Source organism: Cherax quadricarinatus, chromosome 63, assembly GCF_038502225.1.
Source record: "Cherax quadricarinatus isolate ZL_2023a chromosome 63, ASM3850222v1, whole genome shotgun sequence".
NCBI lineage: Eukaryota > Metazoa > Arthropoda > Malacostraca > Decapoda > Parastacidae > Cherax > Cherax quadricarinatus.
The window spans coordinates 2,954,521-2,977,680 of NC_091354.1; the positions used below are offsets into that span (position 1 = coordinate 2,954,521).

Genomic DNA, 23,160 nt, shown 5'->3' on the forward strand with positions numbered 1-23,160 from the left:
AAGGTGCTGGAGGACCAATCAGCGAGCAAGCTCGAGGTTGGGGTACCCAATCAGCGGGCGAGGCTGACACAGGGACGACCAATCAGCGAACTAGACGGACCTTCTCTGCGGACCACAACAACATCACTAGTATGGTACGTTTATACCATAATATTTAGCGCAAAATGAAAGTATATCAGCCTTCATTAGCTGCGTGTATGTTTTAACATCATTTATTGTGATATAGGTTATTAATAACTGGGGAAATATAAGTTATATTCATTATATTAGTGAAAATAAGGAAGTAACTAGTTAGCACGTGTCGGGTCTGGCTAAGATTCCGACATAATAGAAAAGAACACTGCACCACACTTTAAGACCTTTGCTAAGTAAGATCTATTAACACCTATTCATTCCCACTCGTGACCTTTTCTGTATATATTTTTAAAGTTAAATCGAGGTATTAACTTAGGTAACGCCACTTTAGTTTGCGCCACTGGTCTACATTCATAGTAAGTATTTAGGTACATGTACACAATTACATTCCTAGTAAGGATTTAGGTACATGTACACAATTACATTCCTAGTATTTAGGTACATGTACACAGTTACATTCCTAGTAAGTATTTAGGTACATGTACACAATAACATTCCTAGTAAGTATTTAGGTACATGTACACAATTACATTCCTAGTAAGTATTTAGGTACATGTACACAGTTACATTCCTAGTAAGTATTTAGGTACACGTACACAATTAAATTCCTAGTAAGTATTTAGGTACATGTACACAATTACATTCCTAGTAAGTATTTAGGTACATGTACACAATTACATTCCTAGTAAGTATTTAGGTACATGTACACAATTACATTCCTAGTAAGTATTTAGGTACATGTACACAATTACATTCCTAGTAAGTATTTAGGTACATGTACACAGTTACATTCCTAGTAAGTATTTAGGTACATGTACACAATAACATTTCTAGTATTTAGGTACATGTACACAATTACATTCCTAGTAAGTATTTAGGTACATGTACACAATAACATTCCTAGTAAGTATTTAGGTACATGTACACAATTACATTCCTAGTAAGTATTTAGGTACATGTACACAGTTACATTCCTAGTAAGTATTTAGGTACATGTACACAATAACATTTCTAGTAAGTATTTAGGTACATGTACACAATTACATTCCTAGTAAGTATTTAGGTACATGTACACAATAACATTCCTAGTAAGTATTTAGGTACATGTACACAATTACATTCCTAGTAAGTATTTAGGTACATGTACACAATTACATTCCTAGTAAGTATTTAGGTACATGTACACAATAACATTCCTAGTAAGTATTTAGGTACATGTACACAATAACATTCCTAGTAAGTATTTAGGTACATGTATACAATTACATTCCTAGTAAGTATTTAGGTACATGTACACAATTACATTCCTAGTAAGTATTTAGTACATGTACACAATTACATTCCTAGTAAGTATTTAGGTACATGTACACAATAACATTCCTAGTAAGTATTTAGGTACATGTACACAATAACATTCCTAGTAAGTATTTAGGTACATGTACACAGTAACTCCTAGTAAGTATTTAGGTACATGTACACAATTACATTCCTAGTAAGTATTTAGGTACATGTATACAATAACATTCCTAGTAAGTATTTAGGTACATGTACACAATAACATTCCTAGTAAGTATTTAGGTACATGTACACAATTACATTCCTAGTGAGTATTTAGGTATATGTACACAATAACATTCCTAGTAAGTATTTAGGTACATGTACACAATAACATTCCTAGTAAGTATTTAGGTACATGTACACAATTAAGAACATAAGAACGAAGGAACACTGCAGCAGGCCTACTGGCCCATGCGAGGCAGGTCCAAGTCTCCTACCGGCTTAAGCCAATGCACCCAACCTAGTCAGGTCAGGTCACATTGACTTAAGGGAGGAACACGGCAACCGACCTGGTAGCACAAGCTATCAGGTCCAACTCACACCCACCCACATCCACTCGTGTATTTATCCAACCTATTTTTAAAGCTACACAACGTTCTGGCCTCTATAACTGTACTTGGGAGTTTGTTCCACTCATCCACAACTCTATTACCAAACCAGTACTTTCCTATATCTTTCCTGAATCTGAATTTTTCCAACTTAAAACCATTGCTGCGAGTTCTGTCTAGGCTAGATATTTTCAGCACACTATTTACTTTCCTAGTTTAGGTACATGTACACAATTACATTCCTAGTAAGTATTTAGGTATATGTACACAATTACATTCCTAGTAAGTATTTAGGTACATGTACACAATTACATTCCTAGTAAGTATTTAGGTACATGCACACAATTACATTCCTAGTAAGTATTAAGGTACATACCTGGAGGTTACCTGGAGGTTATTCCGGGGATCAACGCCCCCACGGCCCGGTCCATGACCAGGCCTCCTGATGGATCAGGGCCTGATCAACTAGGCTGTTACTGCTGGCCACACGCAGTCCAACGTACGAGCCACAGCCCGGCTGATCCGGCACTGACTTTAGGTATCTGTCCAGCTCTCTCTTGAAGGCAGCCAGGGGTTTATTGGCAATTCCCCTAATGCTTGATGGGAGGCTGTTGAACAGTTTTGGGCCCCGGACACTTATGGTGTTTTCCCTTAGTGTACCAGTGGCTCCCCTACTTTTTATTGGGGGCATTTTGCATCGCCTGCCCAGTCTTTTACTTTCGTAGGGAGTGATTTCTGTGTGCAGATTTGGGATGTACACAATTACATTCCTAGTAAGTATTTAGGTACATGTACACAATTACATTCCTAGTAAGTATTTAGGTACATGTACACAATTACATTCCTAGTAAGTATTTAGGTACATGTACACAATTACATTCCTAGTAAGTATTTAGGTACATGTACAAACAATTACATTCCTAGTAAATATTTAGGTACATGTACACAATAACATTCCTAGTAAGTATTTAGGTACATGTACACAATTACATTCCTAGTAAGTATTTAGGTACATGTACACAATTACATTCCTAGTAAGTATTTAGGTACATGTACACAGTTACATTCCTAGTAAGTATTTAGGTACATGTACACAATTAAATTCCTAGTAAGTATTTAGGTACATGTACACAATTAAATTCCTAGTAAGTATTTAGGTACATGTACACAATTACATTCCTAGTAAGTATTTAGGTACATGTACACAATTACATTCCTAGTAAGTATTTAGGTACATGTACACAATTACATTCCTAGTAAGTATTTAGGTACATGTACACAATTACATTCCTAGTAAGTATTTAGGTACATGTACACAGTTACATTCCTAGTAAGTATTTAGGTACATGTACACAATAACATTTCTAGTATTTAGGTACATGTACACAATTACATTCCTAGTAAGTATTTAGGTACATGTACACAATAACATTCCTAGTAAGTATTTAGGTACATGTACACAATTACATTCCTAGTAAGTATTTAGGTACATGTACACAATAACATTCCTAGTAAGTATTTAGGAGGGGTGTTAATGTTGCAGTTTAAAAACTGTAGTGTAAAGCACCCTTCTGGCAAGACAGTGATGGAGTGAATGATGGTGAATTTTTTCTTTTTCGGGCCACCCTGCCTTGGTGGGAATCGGCCGGTGTGATAATAAAAAAAAAAAAAATATTTAGGTACATGTACACAATTACATTCCTAGTAAGTATTTAGGTACATGTACACAATTACATTCCTAGTAAGTATTTAGGTACATGTACACAATAACATTCCTAGTAAGTATTTAGGTACATGTACACAATAACATTCCTAGTAAGTATTTAGGTACATGTATACAATTACATTCCTAGTAAGTATTTAGGTACATGTACACAATTACATTCCTAGTAAGTATTTAGTACATGTACACAATTACATTCCTAGTAAGTATTTAGGTACATGTACACAATAACATTCCTAGTAAGTATTTAGGTACATGTACACAATAACTCCTAGTAAGTATTTAGGTACATGTACACAATAACATTCCTAGTAAGTATTTAGGTACATGTACACAGTAACTCCTAGTAAGTATTTAGGTACATGTACACAATTACATTCCTAGTAAGTATTTAGGTACATGTATACAATAACATTCCTAGTAAGTATTTAGGTACATGTACACAATAACATTCCTAGTAAGTATTTAGGTACATGTACACAATTACATTCCTAGTGAGTATTTAGGTATATGTACACAATAACATTCCTAGTAAGTATTTAGGTTCATGTACACAATAACATTCCTAGTAAGTATTTAGGTACATGTACACAATTAAGAACATAAGAACGAAGGAACACTGCAGCAGGCCTACTGGCCCATGCGAGGCAGGTCCAAGTCTCCTACCGGCTTAAGCCAATGCACCCAACCTAGTCAGGTCAGGTCACATTGACTTAAGGGAGGAACACGGCAACCGACCTGGTAGCACAAGCTATCAGGTCCAACTCACACCCACCCACATCCACTCGTGTATTTATCCAACCTATTTTTAAAGCTACACAACGTTCTGGCCTCTATAACTGTACTTGGGAGTTTGTTCCACTCATCCACAACTCTATTACCAAACCAGTACTTTCCTATATCTTTCCTGAATCTGAATTTTTCCAACTTAAAACCATTGCTGCGAGTTCTGTCTAGGCTAGATATTTTCAGCACACTATTTACATTCCTAGTTTAGGTACATGTACACAATTACATTCCTAGTAAGTATTTAGGTATATGTACACAATTACATTCCTAGTAAGTATTTAGGTTCATGTACACAATTACATTCCTAGTAAGTATTTAGGTACATGCACACAATTACATTCCTAGTAAGTATTAAGGTACTTACCTGGAGGTTATTCCGGGGATCAACGCCCCCGCGGCCCGGTCCATGACCAGGCCTCCTGATGGATCAGGGCCTGATCAACTAGGCTGTTACTGCTGGCCACACGCAGTCCAACGTACGAGCCACAGCCCGGCTGATCCGGCACTGACTTTAGGTATCTGTCCAGCTCTCTCTTGAAGGCAGCCAGGGGTTTATTGGCAATTCCCCTAATGCTTGATGGGAGGCTGTTGAACAGTTTTGGGCCCCGGACACTTATGGTGTTTTCCCTTAGTGTACCAGTGGCTCCCCTACTTTTTATTGGGGGCATTTTGCATCGCCTGCCCAGTCTTTTACTTTCGTAGGGAGTGATTTCTGTGTGCAGATTTGGGATGTACACAATTACATTCCTAGTAAGTATTTAGGTACATGTACACAATTACATTCCTAGTAAGTATTTAGGTACATGTACACAATTACATTCCTAGTAAGTATTTAGGTACATGTACAAACAATTACATTCCTAGTAAGTATTTAGGTACATGTACAAACAATTACATTCCTAGTAAGTATTTAGGTACATGTACAAACAATTACATTCCTAGTAAGTTTAGGCGCACAGTTAAAATTATCATACCCAGTAACCTGTATATTTTGTAGATAACCCAAAAAAAGCCATTGACTTGTTTCCATTTGGTGAGAAGCTTGTAGAATGGGAGTCATTTAGGTTTGAGTCAGGAAAGGAGAATAAGTCCAGTTCCTTGGATCAAGAGCTGCTCACCATTATCAAGGCACTTCCATTGAAAGGCTTGCCAAACCATTGGTTAGATATTTTCAGCAGTATTTAATTTATTTTTTATTACTGATCGACTCTGATATAATACCAGTTGGTCTAATACTAGATGGTTTGCTTCATATATTGCCTGCAAGACATAATCACCAATAAAAGACAAAATATTAAAGAGTAACATTAAAGGAATTGCATGTGATTAAGAAAAATTGTGAAAGATATGTTCTGTGTTTGTAGACATGTTCATGTTAGGTTAGATTGTGTGTATTTAATGATAGGAGCAGGTTGGCCAATTTACAACAGTAGTTTAAACTGATTTAAACTTTTTAATTAAAAAATTTAGTGGGAGTTGTTTTTATTAAGCAACAGTTTCTTTTTATTACCAAATGGTTTTATAATTGAATCGCTGAAACAAAAAGGGCTTGCTCTATTAAATTCTAAATTTTAATTTTAATCAATGACCAAGTATATGGATCTACAGCTTGCTTCATAATGTAGTTAGTTTCAATTCGAGTGATCTGTCGCCCTCATTTTAATCCTTTCACAGTCCAGACCCCATCCCCCCCCCCACACACACACACACACACCAAAAATAATAATAATATTGCAGTGTCCACATTTAAAAAAAAAAAAAAATGAAATCAATTTCCAAAGGTAATGACACGAAAAGCGTGAAATTTGATGAAAAACTTGTGAAATTACGCTGATGCAAAGTTACTGGCTGGCACAGTTTAAGAACATAAGAATGTAGGAACACTGCAGAAGGCCTACTGGCCCATACGAGGCTGGTCCTTATCAAAACGACATCTACCTAAAGCTACTCAAGAAATAACTCCCGCACCCCCCAACACCAATCAAACCCAGCCCCTCCCGCTCATATATTTGCCCAGTCTCTTCTTAAAGCTACCCAAGGTCCTAGCCTCTATCACCCCACTGGGAAGACTGTTCCACGCATCTACAACTCTGTTAGAAAACCAGTACTTACCTATGTCCTTTCTAAATCTAAATTTATCCAACTTAAATCCATTATTCCTTGTTCTTACCTGGTTCGACACCCTCAGTACTTTATTAATGTCTCCCTTGTTTATGCCCATCATCCACTTATACACTTCAATGATATCTCCCCTCATTCTACGCCTCTCCAGAGAGTGGAGATTTAAGGCTTTAAGTCTATCTTCATACGGGAGGTTCCTTACACAGTAAATCATTTTAGTCATTCTTCTCTGTATGTTCTCTAATGAGTCTATGTCCATCCTGTAGTAAGGGGACCAAAACTGAGCAGCATAATCTAAATGAGGCCTCACTAGTGATGTATAGAGCTGTAAAATAACTTTTGGGCTTCTGTTACTTATACTTCTTGAGATAAATCCAAGTAATCTGTTGGCCTTGTTGTGCACACTGAGGCACTGCTGTCTTGGCTTTAGATTTCTGCTTACCATGACTCCCAAGTCTTTTTCACATTCTGTATGACCAAGCTCTACTTCACCTAGATTATAGCTTCGAGGGTTATTTTCATTACCAAGGGCAAGTACCTTACACTTATCCACATTAAACTTCATCTGCCATTTCTCAGACCAAGACATTAATTTGTTCAAATCGTCCTGGAGTTCATTGATATCCTCCTCAGAGTGAATTATACGGCCTATCTTTGTATCATCAGCAAACTTACTCATGTCACTAGTAATCCCTTCATCAAGGTCATTAATGTAAATTATGAACAAGAGAGGGCCTAAAACTGATCCTTGTGGAACGCCACTAGTGACTAATCCCCATTCAGATTTCACTCCATTAATGGTAACTCTCTGCTTTCTATTGGTAAGCCATGCCTCAATCCATGCTAGAACTTTACCTCCTATACCATGAGCTGCCACTTTTCTTAAGAGTCTCTTGTGAGGTACTCTGTCGAAGGCTTTACTAAAATCCAAATAAACAATATCATATTCCTTATCACTGTCAACTGCCTCAAATGTTCTATTGAAGAACGTCAGTAAGTTTGTCAGGCAGGAACGACCTCTCGTGAATCCATGCTGAGATTCATTTATCAAGTTATGCTCTTCAAGGTGACTTCTGATAATGTCAGCTATAATTGATTCTAATAACTTGCCCACTATAGATGTCAGGCTTATTGGACGGTAATTTGAAGGAGTGGACTTATCCCCTGATTTGAATATAGGAACCACATTAGCCATCTTCCACATCTCTGGCACAACACTGGTAAGGATGGACGCATTGAATACACTCGTTAATGGCTGACTAAGCTCCATCTTGCATTCCTTAAGTACCCTTGAAAACAACTCATCGGGTCCCGGGGACTTATTTTGTTTCAGTTTGTCTATCTGTTTAATAACCATGTCCCTCGTGACAGTAATATTAGTTAACTTAAATTCATCAGGAACTAAATAATTGTTAATTACTGGAATCTCATTTACATCTTCCTGTGTAAAAACTGACAAAAAATAGTTATTAAATAAGGAACACATTTCCAGTTCATTATCCGTCAGCTGTCCATTCCCAGATTTCAGAGGTCCTACTTTTTCCTTCACCTTCGTCCTATACACTTGAAAGAACCCCTTTGGATTAGTCTTTGATTCATTAGCAACTCTAATTTCATAGTCACGTTTAGCCTTTCTAATCGCCTTTTTTACTTCTCTTTTAAGCTGAACATATTGGTCAGTAAGGTTAACCTCTCCTCTTCTGATGTGCCTATAAATTCCCCTTTTCTCCCCTAATAGATGCTTTAGCCTCCTGTTAACCCATTTGGGATCGTTATTATTAGACCTAATTTCTCTCTGGGGAATGTATATACTCTGGGCACTGTGTACATTATTAAGAAAACAATCATAAAAGCAGATCCCTTCATATTCATAAGTATGATTATCGTCAATAAAATCATTAGCTAGATAACCCCAATCAAGATTAGACAGATGTTCCCTAAGTCCATTATAATCGGCAGAACGAAAATCGGGGATTTTTACTGTATTATCATTATTCTTGCATTCCCAATTAATGCTAAAGGTGATGGATTTGTGATCACTTGCGGCAAGCTCTTCAGTGATCTCCAGATTATTCACGAGTGTTTCCTTATTTGACAAGACTAGGTCTAGCAAATTATTACCCCTGGTAGGTTCAGTTACACTCTGTTTCAGAAAACAGTTTTACACCCAGTGATTTCACTTACTCTGAATCCAGTTTTAAGCCAATTCAAATGCTCCATTTAGCCAATTCAGAATGCTCCATTTGATCAAATTCTTAACTATTTCATTGGTATGCCTCTATATTGATTGCATACAAATATGAGAACTACCTATAGAGTGCACAGAAGTTGGTAATTTGGCCAATTTTACACAAAATTAAAAAAATCCAAGTTAAGAATAGTCCAAAATTAATACAGTAGACATTCCAGGCACTAAAACATTTCTTCTGTTCATTAATCACATCCCAAGGCCTCCCTTCAATCTGCTTAATGTTTTCTACAGTAAATGTACCCAAATGTTGCCGAAGTCTCGCTCATATGAATAATACACATCATAGGTTTACCTGTATTGCATGAAGACATACTAGGGAGCACTTATTTATATGTTTAATAATGTCTTCACTGGAGCAGCTGTACCATCAAGTGAGGATAAAGTTGGAGACAATGTTGGAGAGCATTATTAGGCAAATGTTAAAAAAAAAAAAAAATTAAGCACCTTAAAAATGAGTGTATGAATGGTGCTACTATTCAAATCACATATACTTTCACATTTAATATGTTCTCTGGTCATAGTTCTGTTCAAGGCACGAGAAATATAATGGGAAGATGTACATTTTGTACTTTCCGTATAGATTTGATGTTTAAAACTTCTAAACTGTTTAGCACCCCTCAAAGCACTTGTGTACTCTTGCAGGAACAAAGGGAAATTTGCACATGATAATACTGTATATATATATATAGTACTGATAGATATAGGAAGTATATAGTAAACCCAGTGAAGAGCAGGGTTGTCCTGGGAACAGCTAGAATTCACATAATATCCACAGCCCAAGACTTCTCTTTCTACTAGCTGATATATGAAATATTTCCAGAACAAATTTAACTTCATGATCCCTATGGGTGTAGTGCTTCCCCAGCAATGGCCTGGTCTAGAACAAGGCCTAAATGGTGACCCCACAAGCATGATTTAGGTATCCTTCAGATAGCAGCAGCAGGCTGGTTGACTCTAGGCACTTAACAGAGGAGTCTAACCACAGACCAGGCTGCAAAGATAGTTAAATCCTGAAGATGAATTGCAAATGTTGTATATTAAAAGCTATAAAAGCATGTATGTACAATACTTCTGTGCTGTGTAAGTATTTTGTTTTGCTTTCTTTCAGCCACCCAAGAAGGATACAAAGGCTAAGCAGCCTGCAAAGCAAACTGCCAAAAAGAAGGAAGGAGGAGGTGGTGGAAAGGCCAAGAAGAAGAAGTGGTCAAAAGGAAAGGTTAGTGCTGTACTTTGGTTTTGTTGAAAGTATTTTTACTTTCAGGTGAAAAAGTGTAGTACAGTACATGACTCACGAAATTGTAATGACACAATTGCAAACAAACCATACCACGGGTGGGGATAGAACCCACAATCAGAGAGAGTCAAAACTCCAGACCGTCGCGTTAGGCACTGGACCAGCAAGCCACAATAAGATTCGTCCAACTAGGTATATTTCTACACCATAGGAGACTGATCGCGGGTTCTATCCCTGCCCGTGGTATGGTTTGTGTAGTACAGTATTTTCAGTATTTTGATATTTATAGAATTTTATATCAATGTAATGCTGTAACTAGTAATTGCTCATGATGTGGATTATTGGTTAATATAATTAAGTCTTCTTTCAACAAACTATTAAAATTCCTTTGTTAACTTATTCTGTCTACAACTAAGATAATTTACTAATACAGTGCAGTACTGTACCGTTTTAGCTGTATGTAATAAATGTTGAAACACAAAATGTGCATAGGTTAGATCATGTAGTGATATATACCTTTTGAGTTTTGAGTCTTTCTGTGCCTAGTAGTTCAGAGTGGAGTGGTTGAGATGGTTCAGTCATTTAGAAGGGATGAAATAAGATAGGTTGAAAAAGAGGGTTCATAAATCCAGGGTGGATGGATTTATGAGGAAGAGGATTTAAAGTTTTGAGTAGTAGGGGCTTAAGAATCCAGCAGGAATGTACTAGGTGTTTTTTTATAGGTTGTCCAGTGTGAGCAGGGTAACGTATAGACATTCAGAAATACCATTTCTGGAAGTTGGAAGCACGTTACAGTACATACCTGCATTTTGAAGAATGGGAGGGGATGTTGCAGGTCTAAGGGTTAGATGAATTGTGATGGCCTTCTACTAGTGAGTGGAAGATAGTGAAGGCATTTCTTGGTCACCTCATCTTCATGGGGAAAATGACTGATGTTAGAAAAGTTAAAAAAAAAAACACACACACTTGGAGTTTATCTAATCAGATAGTTGTTTCAAATACATACTAGTGGTAGCCAGAGATAAATGCTAACAAAAGTATTTAGGAAAGGTTGTAACAAAGAATTATTATTTATACACTATGTATTTGCAGGTCCGTGATAAGTTGAACAACCTTGTGTTATTTGACAAGCCTACTTATGACAAGCTTTATAAGGAAGTGCCCTCTTACAAGCTCATCACTCCCTCAGTTGTTAGTGAAAGACTTAAAATTACAGGATCTTTGGCCCGTCGTGCCCTTGATGAGCTTCAAAATAAAGGTGAGTAGCTTAACTCTTAACAGAAGTTTTTTTTTTTTATCTTGAAATTTCAGTAACCATTTAGCATATACCATTCCTGATATATATCTAGGTCTTCCTGCTGCTGCCTCCCACTATATGTAAGGGGAGGGGGGATTTCCAACAAACCCTTTGCTTTTATTGTAAACAACTCTGGACTGAGTCCTGGAGGTGAGAAGTAGAGTACCTATACCATGAAGGATGGATGGGGTTAAGGTATTTTGAATGGTCATCTGAACTTTGATGTCAATGTACTTTTCTCAAGACAGTGAATGAATGATGGTGAAAGCATTTTCCTCTTTGTTGGGTCACCCTACATTGGTGAGAGATGGCTGGTATATAGAAGAAAAATTATTTTCCAGTGGGAGGTTCAGATTGAAAATGTTACATTCACCTTCATGGATTTATATACATACTGTACTAGGTTTCCCTTAGTACCACTAGATAATGATAATTCTGGATAATGCAGTACAGTAGTATCAAAAAGGCAAATGGGGTACCTTTAATGCAGGCGTCTTAGCGCTTGATTAAAACTGAAAAGATGCTGGTAATGCATTTATATTGTTTACTTTTTGTCAGTTGGTATGATTTTTAAAATGTGAAGAGATAGTTTTAAGAAGTTTTATATAAGAAGTTTATTCTTTTTCAGGCCTCATTCGACAAGTTGTGAAGCACCATGCACAGGTAGTCTACACACGAACCACCAAATCTGAAGATTAGAAAAATAAATTTTTCAAATTAATTATCTTTCTCTTATTCCTGAATAATTGAATGGCTTTATTATGTACTGTACAATAATGTACTTCTCTTTAAGCAGCACTGTATGACCCTTGTGAGTTTGTTGCATAGCTTTAATTGTAAAAATACTCAAAAATAATCTGCTTGAATTTTGAATGAATTGTAAATATTCCTAAGTTGGCACTTGCAATGCTACTTTTGATTGGCCCCTCAAGGGAGGTTCCTTGATGCTGGTGAGGGGCTCTTGATCTAGGGAATTAGGTCTGCTCCAGTTCCCTGAATACCTTCCATTTCTCTCCCCCCCCCCAGGTGCTGTATAGTCCTATGGGTTTAGTGCTTCCCCATGATTATATTACTGATCTGGCAATTGTAAGATAAACCTAAAAGCCTAAATTTCAGTTTTACAGGTGCAATATAATTCTTATGGGTTTAGCACCCATCATGTATAGCACACAATGGTTTTCATACAGTGGGTAGTAGTCTGCCTGCTTGTGTTCACAAGTCAGTAAAAGGGGTTCTTGAACTGGGGAATTGAACCTACCTTGGACTGAACCTGAATACCTTAAGATTCCCCCTAGTACTGTATGATCCCCTTTGGGTTAAGTGCTCCCCCATGAATGGAATTACCTCAGCAAGCTTGCATTGGGGAGCATCTTGACATTGGTTAAATTGGCTAAAACACTAATGTTTAATTTCAGCAGGTCTAGGACTCCAAATGGAACCCCACATGCATGGTTTAGCACTTCTTTTTGATTATAATAATAATAACTTGCATGGTCCCCTCATGGGAAGTTCATTGATTAGGGGCTGGTGACCCAAGGAACTGGACATCCTAAGTAGAATTGAACCGAAGTTCCTGCTCTCCTCCCTCAAAAAAGGTTCCTTGATGCTGGTGAGGGGCTCTTGATCTAGGGAATTGGTCTATGCTCCAGTTCCTCTTCAAGGGGGGCTCCTTGGTGTGGTGAAGAGGCTCTTGGTCTGAGGAATTAGACCTGTCGGTCTCCTTCCTCAGACCAAACTTAATTACCCCCCAATCCCCCCTTCCCTATCCCATCCTCCCCTTTTCCCTTTCCTCCTCCTCCCCACCCCTTCCTCTTTTTGGCCTTTGGGATTTTTCCCACAGGCATGCTAGTTTCTAGGTAGGGGAAAGGGTACCAGGGTCCATCCCATTCTGTTGAGGTTCTTGGCGGTGGTGTAGTTTGCCGTGGAATCTGGATCGCCTGGGGATGTCCCGATCCCTCTCCGGTATCCTGGAGAGTGGCTTTGGGTGTCTTTCGGGCGACAGGTGTATCTCTGGAAGCCACCTTTCGGATTCCGAGGGTGGTGGCCGAAGGAGGTATGCTTTGTGGCGGATATCCGGCCGCCCTCTCTTTTGTCCACCGAGGTAACTCGGCAGATGTGAGGTTGCTATCCCGGATTGCTGGTTTACTGGCATGAAGGGTAGGGTATGGCATGGGTTCCATGCTGCATCTGCGTTACTAGCGGTGCTGAGGTCCTCTTGGGCGCAGAGGGAGATTTCCAGCCCTTTCATTCCTCCTGGGAACTATTCCTCCACGCTCCCCCCCCCTTTTTTTTTTTTTTTTTTTTTTTTTTTTTCTTAAAAAGCAAAGGAGTAACCTAACCATGGAGAACCCAGTCCATGAACCCACTACCCCCGGGCCCCTTCTTGATACCGCACCCCATTCTGACCCTGCCTTGTTTTTTGACCACTCTTCGGACACTCCTGATGCCCCTGTACCTCTTGCTGGTGCTGTTTCCTCACCCACTTCAGGTACCAGGGCTTCGACTGACTTTAGATTTGTCTGACCTCCGCTCTCCTTTGACTACGCTTCCGGCCTCTCCCTCTACGGTACGGCAATTTTCGAATCGCCAGCCCATTTCACGACGGACCAACTCCGGTCCTACTCCTAAATGCTAACGACAATCTCCTGATGATGTTCCTTCGTTACCTTCCCATTCTACTCAGAAAAGACCGACACGTCATGCACTCCCTCTCCACGCTCAGTTTCGGACCACACAATAGACTAAATTCTTTACTTTAAGTCCGACGACTTCTGCCTATCTTTCTGGCCATAGTATTGGCAAAGCGCTCCTGTGCCATGTTGGTAGAGGTATTTCATTTCATGCTCTCAAGAGCGGTACGCGCATCGTCACTGTCCAGAATGCTACCCAAGCTCATGATCCTGTCCTCTGTTTATGTCGTGGGACATCGGTTACAAGTTCGAAAGGTGATCCCTACACCGCAACAGTAGAAATTGCTGGCGTTTTGGTCACCCAGCGAAATATTGCAGATCTATAGCTGAATGCCCAGTCTGTGGTGCCGACGACCATTCTAATACATCTTGCAGTCAACCTCCATCTTGCCTTAATTGTAATGAGGCTCGCCCTTCGTACTCTTGTCGTTGCCAGGTCTACTTAGATGAGCGTGAGATCCGTTGCCTCTAAGAGGCAGAAGGTCTCCCTTATGCTATGGCAGTTACTCATCTCCGCCTCCAAGGAAGACTACCCCGTGTTTCTTATTCTCGTGTTTCAAAACGTCCCCCCCACTTCTGGGGTCCCATCTTCTGCAGTCTCCTCTGTTGTTACCCCTCCCATAGCCACTCCAGCATCTAATCCTTTTGCTGTCCTTGGCTCTGATGTCCCGACTACAACTCGGTCTGTTCTCACATCTTCGCGTCCTTTCTCACAAGCCCCGGTATCGACAAGACCTCGTACAACACCTTATACCAATCGCCCCTCTACTTCTCAGAAGTCCAAAAAATCCACATTGCTCAAATCTTCTTTGCCCCTTCCTTCCCTTCTTCCACCTCAGCATTTTACCTTTCCAGTCTCTGTGCCTAGTTCTTCCCCTCTCTCTGACTCTATTACAAGTGTGGAGGTTCACCCTCCTCCTCGTACTATGCCTTCCAATCCCGTCCCCTCCCAAGTTTCTCCCTCTTCTGCCACCTCCCAGGTTTCTGCCTCTTCTGTCCCCTCCCACACTTCTTCTCCAGTCCCCTACACTCTTTCGTCCCCCTCTACTTTGGTACAATCCATTATTGTCCCAATCTTTACTCGCCCTCCTCCTTCTACCTCCAATATTGTCTCCCATACATCTTTGAATTCAGAAACACTTGAAGCCACTTCAGAATATATTGCAGAGACTAAACCTTCAATGGACACTGATCCACCTCCTGTTCCTTCTCTTCCCTCTCCTCCATTTCCACAACTCCATTTTTCACAACGCTCCATTCCTTTGCTACTTGAACGTCTTCCAATGCCACCACACGTTGACTTTTCTAACCCCTCTAGTCCGTAGGTGCCCTTCCCTACGGATTCCTGGTATTTTCTTCATTGCCAATCATGGCCCATTTACAGTGGAATATCCGCGGCTTGAGGGGTAATCGGGGTGAGCTTCAGATGTTGCTTTCCAGGTTTTCCCCTGTTGGTGCTTGCTTACAAGAACCAAAATTACACTCAGCTGTTTTCCAACCTATCTCTGGCTATAATTTATTGTATTCTTTGGATCCTTTATTTGTCCATACCTCGCTGCATTACACTGCAGCCCGTATCCACTTTAATAAGTGGTTTACAATATGTTCTTTATATCTCTCTCCTCTAGCATTTTCTATCCCAGATTTTGCCTTTCTCGTTTCATCCTTAACACCACTTCTGTTACTTGGTGATTTTAACGCCCACCATTTCCTCTGGGGGGGTCTCATTGTGACTCACATGGTATCCAGTTGGAGGCTTTTCTCGCCTCTCACCCCCTCCATGTTTTAAATACGGGTACTCCCACCCATTTTGATCCTCGTACTCAGTCTCTCTTGCATCGATCTATCAGTCTGCTCTTCCTCCACTGCACTAGACTTCACCTGGTCTGTTCTACCGGACTTACATGACAGCGATCATTTTCCAATCTGTCTTACTTCTCCTTCATATTCACCACTTTTTTGTAGCCCTCGCTGGCAATTTGATCTGGCAAATTGGGACCTTTACTTGCAACTCACTGCTTTTAGTGAGGTTCCTTCTTCATCCTCCACTGATGAGCTCCTACACCTCTTCTCGACGTCAGTTTATACCGCAGCTTCTCATTCTATATCCCAAACCTCAGGTAGGCATTCTCAAAAGTGCGTGCCTTGGTGGTCTCCTGCTTGTGCTCGTGCAGTACGTTTGAAACGTGCTGCATGGGGCAGGTACCGATACAATAGAACCAATGAGAGACTTCTTGATTTTAAGCAGAAGCGTGCGATCGCTCGCCGTGTCATCCGTGATGCTAAACGCACTTGCTGGCGAGACTATGTTTCCACCATCACCTCTGCTTCCTCTATGAGTGCAGTCTGGAAAAAAGTGAGGAAATTGAGTGGTAAATACTCTCCTGACCCGGCTCCTGTTCTACGGGCCGCCGGTATTGATGTAGCAAACCCTCTTGACGTTGCCATTGAAATTGGCACTCATCTGGTCCGTATTTCCCGGGGGCTCCATCTATGCCCCTCGTTTCTTTCCTCAAAGTCTGCCAGAGAGTTAGTACCCTTGGACTTTTCTTCTCTCAGAGAAGAACAGTATAATGTGCCTTTTACACTTCAGGAACTGGAGGCAACACTCTCAGCTTGCCGATCATTGGCAGCTGGACCTGACAACATTCATATTCGTATGTTACAACATTTACATCAGTCAGCCCTTGTAGTCCTCTTACACCTCTTCAATCTTATTTGGACACAAGGAGTTCTTCCCCAGCTGTGGAAATCTGCCATTGTTCTCCCTTTCCTCAAGCCGGGTACTACAGGACATGATGCCTCTCACTATCATCCCATCGCTCTTACTAGTGCAGTTTGCAAAGTGATGGAACGTCTGGTAAATCGCCATTTAATGTGGTATTTAGAGACGCACAACAGTCTCTCCGCTAGTCAATATGGCTTTTGTAGGGGCTGTTCTACCATAGACCCCTTACTACGCTTGGATACGTATGTTCGTAATGCCTTTGCAAATAATCACTCAGTTATTGCCATATTTTTTGACCTTGAGAAGGCATATAACACAACTTGGATGTATAATATTTTGGCCCAAGCCCACTCCTTAGGCCTCCGAGGCAATCTACCATCCTTCCTTAAGAACTTTTTAACTGACAGACACTTCCGTGTTCGAGTCAATAATGTGCTTTCCATGGACTTTGTCCAAGCTGAAGGTGTCCCTCAGGGATGTGTTCTGAGCACAACACTTTTTCTCCTTGCTATAAATGATTTGGCCTCTGTTCTTCCACCCAATATTTGGTCATCACTCTATGTTGATGACTTCGCTATTGCTTGTGCAGGCACTGACTGTCATCTCATTGCAGTTTCTCTCCAGCATGCCGTCGACCGTGTTTCCACTTGGGCCACCACGCATGGGTTTAAATTTTCCAGTATCAAAACTCACCAAATTACTTTCACTAGACGCTCTGTCATCTCCGATCATCCTTTGTATCACTATGGCTCTCGTATCCCCGAACGTGATAAAGTCAGGTTTCTAGGTTTGACCGTAGGTTATCCTGGAAACCTCACATTACCTCTCTGAAGGCAACTTGTCACAGCCGGCTAAACCTTCTTAAAACCCTTGCTCATCTTTCCTGGGGAGCTGATCGTCAAACTCTGCTTTGCCTACATTCAGCCCTCGTTTTATCGAAACTCGATTATGGTGACCAGATTTATTCAGCGGCCTCTTCTGCTACTCTCTCTAGCCTTAACCCCATCCATCACCAAGGATTACGTTTATGCCTTGGTGCTTTTCGCTCTTCCCCTGTTGAGAGCCTCTATGCAGAAGTGAATGTTCCATCCTTGTCTGATCGCCGTGATGCCCAGTGCCTTCGCTACTATGTACGCTCTCACGATCTCCACAATCCTTCCATTTATAGAATGGTCACCGATATTAGTAGACATTATTTGTTCGCCACCCCTGTTTGCTCCGTTCCTTTTCTCTTCGCCTACATTCGCTCTTGTCTTCCCTTCAGTTACCACCTTTATATGTTCATGTAGCATCTCACTTTTCTCTACCCCCCTGGGAAGTTCCGGCTGTTCGGGTCTGTTCTTTCTCACTCCCTTGCTCAAAAGCCCATCTGCCTATGGTGGCTTCCTGCTCTCTTTTTCTTGATCACTTCCACTCTCATTCTCATGCCATCGCTGTGCACACAGATGGCTCTAAGTCTTCAGACGGTGTCGGATTTGCATTATCGTTTCCGGACAGCGTCGTGTGAGGGCATTTACTATCTTTGGCTAGCATTTTTACTGCTGAATTGTATGCCATTCTTGCAGCACTTATTCGTATCGCATCTATGCCTGTGTCATCATTTGTGGTAGTCTCAGACTCCCTTAGTGCTCTACAGGCTGTACGAAAATTTGATACATCTCACCCCCTAGTTCTCCATATTCAACTTTGGCTACGCCGTATCTCTACCAAGCATAAAGATATTGTTTTTTGTTGGGTCCCTGGTCATGTCAACGTACAGGGCAATGAACAGGCAGACACTGCTGCACGGTCAGCAGTACATGACCTACCAATTTCCTATAGAGGTGTTCCATTTCTGGACTATTTTGCTGCAATAGCTACCCACCTTCACACCCGTTGGCAACAACGTTGGTCAACTCTGCTCGGTAACAAACTTCATTCTTTTAAACCGAGCATAGGTTACTGGCCGTCTTCTTGTCATCAGTGCCAAGGTTGTGAGACCACTCTCTCCCGCCTTCGCATTGGCCACACTCGTCTTACTCATGGGTATCTCATGGAGAGGCACCCTGTTCCTCTCTGTGAGCAGTGTCAAGTTCCAGTATCGATTAGCCACATTCTGTTAGACTGCCCTCTCTATCAATGAGCACACAGAATTTACCTCCAACGTCATCTTCGTTCTACTACTCTCTCTTTACCTTCCCTTCTTGCTGATGGACCCTCCTTTAATCCTGGCTCTCTCATTGACTTCTTGGCAACGACTGATTTACTCCACAAACTCTGATGATGATACCTTTCGCACTCCCCTCAGCCCTTTCTAGTTCAGTCTCTTGCTGAACTTTACCCTTTCACCATCCACTGCCCCGCTGTTATCTGTAACCTATTACTCAACCATCTCCCTTTTGCCACCTGATGTCCTCGCTTCCTTCCTGCCCTGCAGTGCTGTATAACCCTTGTGGCTTAGCGCTTCTTTTTTATTATAATAATAATTCAGGAACTGGAGGGAACGCTCTCAGCTTGCCGATCATCGGCAGCTGGGCCTGACATTCATATTCGTATGTTACAACATTATACATCAGTCAGCCCTTGTAGTCCTCTTACACCTCTTCAATTTTATTTGGGCACAAGGAGTTCTTCCCCAGCTGTGGAAATCTGCCATTGTTCTCCCTTTCCGCAAGCCGGGTACTACGGGACATGATGTCTCTCATTATCATCCCATCGCTCTTACTAGTGCAGTTTGCAAAGTGATGGAGCGTCTGGTAAATCGACGTTTAATGTGGTATTTAGAGACACACAACGGTCTCTCCACTAGTCAATATGGCTCTCGTAAGGGCCGTTCTACCATAGACCCCTTACTACGCTTGGATACGTATGTTTGTAATGCCTTTGCGAATAATCACTCAGTTATTGCCATATTTTTTGACCTTGAGAAGGCATATGACACAACTTGGAGGTATAATATTTTGGCCAAAGCCCACTCCTTAGGCCTCCGAGGCAATCTACCATCCTTCCTTAAGAACTTTTTAACTGACAGACATTTCCGTGTTCGAGTCAATAATGTGCTTTCCCCGGACTTCGTCCAAGCTGAAGGTGTCCCTCAGGGATGTGTTCTGAGCACAACACTTTTTCTCCTTGCTATAAATGATTTGGCCTCTGTTCTTCCACCCAATATTTGGTCATCACTCTATGTTGATGACTTTGCTATTGCTTGTGCAGGCGCTAACTGTCATCTCATTACAGTTTCTCTCCAGCATGAGGTCGACCGTGTTTCCAATTGGGCCACCACACATGGGTTTAAATTTTCCAGTACCAAAACTCACCAAATTACTTTCACTAGATGGTCTGTCATCTCCGATCATCCTTTGTGCCTCTATGGCTCTCGTATCCCCGAACGTGATACAGTCAGGTTTCTAGGCCTTCTTTTTGACCGTAGGTTATCCTGGAAACCTCACATTACCTCTCTGAAGGGAACTTGTCACAGCTGGCTGAACCTTCTTAAAACCCTTGCTCATCTTTCCTGGGGAGCTGATCATCGAACTCTGCTTCACCGACATTCAGCCCTCATTTTATCAAAACTCGATTATGGTGACCAGATTTATTCAGCTGCCTCTCCTGCTACTCTCTCTAGCCTTAACCCCATTTATCACCAAGGATTACGTTTATGCCTTGGTGCTTTTCGCTCTTCCCCAGTTGAGAGCCTCTATGCAGAAGCGAATGTTCCATCCTTGTCTGATCGCCGTGCTGCCCATTGCCTTCGCTACTATGTACGCTCTCACGATCTCCGCAATCCTCCCATTTATAGAATGGTCACCGATATTAGTAGACATTCTTTATTTGTTCGCCACCCCTGTTTGCTCCATCCCTTTTCTCTTCGCCTACATTCGCTCTTGTCTTCCCTTCAGTTACCACCTTTATATGTTCATGTAGCATCTCACTTTTCCCTACACCCCTGGGAAGTTCCGGCTGTTCGGGTCTGTTCTTTCTCACTCCCTTGCTCAAAAGCCCAACTGCCTACGGTGGCTTCTCGCTCTCTTTTTCTTGATCACTTCCACTCCATTCTCATGCCATCGCTGTGTACACAGATGGCTCTAAGTCTTCAGACAGCTTCGGATTCGCAGCAGTGTTTCCGGACAGCGTTGTGCGAGGGCATTTACTATCTTTGGCTAGCATTTTTACTGCTGAATTGTATGCCATTCTTGCAGCACTTATTCGTATCGCATCTATGCCTGTGTCATCATTTGTGGTAGTCTCAGACTCCCTTAGTGCTCTACAGGCTATACGAAAATTTGATACACCTCACCCCCTAGTTCTCCGTATCCAACTTTGGCTACGCCGTATCTCTACCAAGCATAAAGGTATTGTTTTTTGTTGGGTCCCTGGTCATGCTGACATACAGGGCAATGAACAGGCAGACACTGCTGCACGGTCAGCAGTACATGACCTACCAATTTCATATAGAGGTGTTCCATTTCTGGACTATTTTGCTTTAATAGCTACCCACCTTCACACCCATTGGCAACAACGTTGGTCAACTCTGCTCGGCAACAAACTTCATTTTGCTAAACTGAGCATAGGTTACTGGCTGTCTTCTTGTCATCAGTGCCGAGGTTGGGAGACTACTCTCTCCCGCCTTCACATTGGCCACACTCATCTTACCCATGGGTATCTCATGGAGAGGCACCCTGTTCCTCTCTGTGAGCAGTGTCAAGTTCCAGTATCGATTAGCCACATTCTGTTAGACTGCCCTCTCTATCAACGAGCACGCAGAATTTACCTCCAACGTCGTCTCTGCTCTACTACTCTCTCTTTACCTTCCCTTCTTGCTGATGGACCCTCCTTTAATCCTGACTCTCTCATTGACTTCTTGACAACGACTGATTTGCTCCACAAACTCTGATGATGATACCTTTTGCACTCCCCTCAGCCCTTTCTACCTCAATCTCTTGGTGCCCTCTACCCTTTCACCATCCACTGCCCCGCTGTTCTCCGTAACCTATTACTCATCTATCTCTCTTTTGCCACCTGATACCCTCGCTTCCTTCCTGCCCTGCAGCGCTGTATAGCCCTTGTGGTTTAGGGCTTCTTTTTGATTATAATAATAATAAATATGCTCCAGTTCCCTGAATTAAGCCTGAATACCTTCCACAACCCCCCCCCCTCCCCCACAAGCGCCGTATAAGCCTATGGGTTTAGCACTTCCCCCTTTATTATAATTCCCTCAAGGTTCCTTGATGTTAGTAAGGGGCTCTTGATGTAAAGCATTATCAAAAAAGTGCTAAACCCATTAGGGTCAAATGTAAGGAACTGAACCTGAATATCTTCCATTTCTTCAAAGACTGACCCCCCAACTGATTTAGTATTCTCCAATGAAGAAGAAACTGGATCTATGCTCTTGGGTCAAATCTATGCCTACATTTTCTCTGATTTAGCGCTTTATGATGTATTTGTGACCCCTTTGGGTTTATTTCTTTTCCCTTAAATTCTGGGGAGGTGCCCGATGCTGATAAAAAAATTATGATCCAGGCAACGCTGTATGACTTGTAGATTTACTGCTCAGTTTTGATTATAAGCTACTCTCTAGGTCTGTGGATCAAACCTGATTGTCATTTGCCTGGTGCTATATACGTATATAGACCCAATAAAGATACATTTCTTTGTAAAGGTTACAATGTGTAATTACAATTTTGGTTTGGTAAGCACAAAGAACGCCACTACCTGTGAATATAATAACCAAGGGAGGTGCATTGATACCAGTGAAGGGCTCTACATTCAAAGAATTGGAATCACCCTCCCTTGGATCGAATACTTCTAGGGAAGTGCCTCAATGCCAGTAAGGGGCACTTATCGAACCAAGGGGGCCTATCTTTCTCTTGGATCGATCCTGATATGAATATTTTTCCCTCATGCCCTGGATGACCCCCTGTGGATTTATCACCCCTATCCTTGATGATGAGCTCTTGATGACAGGGGACTGTATAACCTATAACCCTTGTGGTTTAGCGCTTCTTTTTGATTATAATAATAATAATAATTGATGAAAGGGGTTGGATCTGTTCTTTGCGCATATCGACCTTAATAGTTTCCCAGTCTGGTGCTGTATGACCCTTAGGGGTTTAGCTCTTCCCCCCTTTTTCCCAATGAATGCAATACTGAAAATAATGCAGTCGTACAATCACTGCTGGCTAGAATCCCAGAAGCAGTAGCTCATAATCGGACAAGCGGCTCCTTGTACCAAGTATTGTGAAGGTTCGTCCACAGAGGCCCAACAGCTTGGATAAAAAGCCTCAAAGCCCAGCAGACGTATATCAACACCTTCATAAAGACCGGGTA

At 41.3% G+C, this 23,160-nt stretch overlaps 1 protein-coding gene across 1 annotated transcript; it reads left to right on the forward strand.

Annotated features, from left to right (window-relative positions):
• The first annotated feature begins 1 nt into the window (after nt 1).
• On the forward strand, nt 2-12,157 carry RpS25 (ribosomal protein S25). The gene is made up of 4 exons (XM_053790416.2): nt 2-134; nt 10,014-10,121; nt 11,232-11,397; nt 12,065-12,157. Exons 1-4 carry the CDS (start codon nt 132-134, stop codon nt 12,133-12,135), a joined length of 348 nt encoding a protein of 115 aa, XP_053646391.1. The 5' UTR covers nt 2-131; the 3' UTR covers nt 12,136-12,157.
• The last annotated feature ends 11,003 nt before the right edge of the window (nt 12,158-23,160 follow it).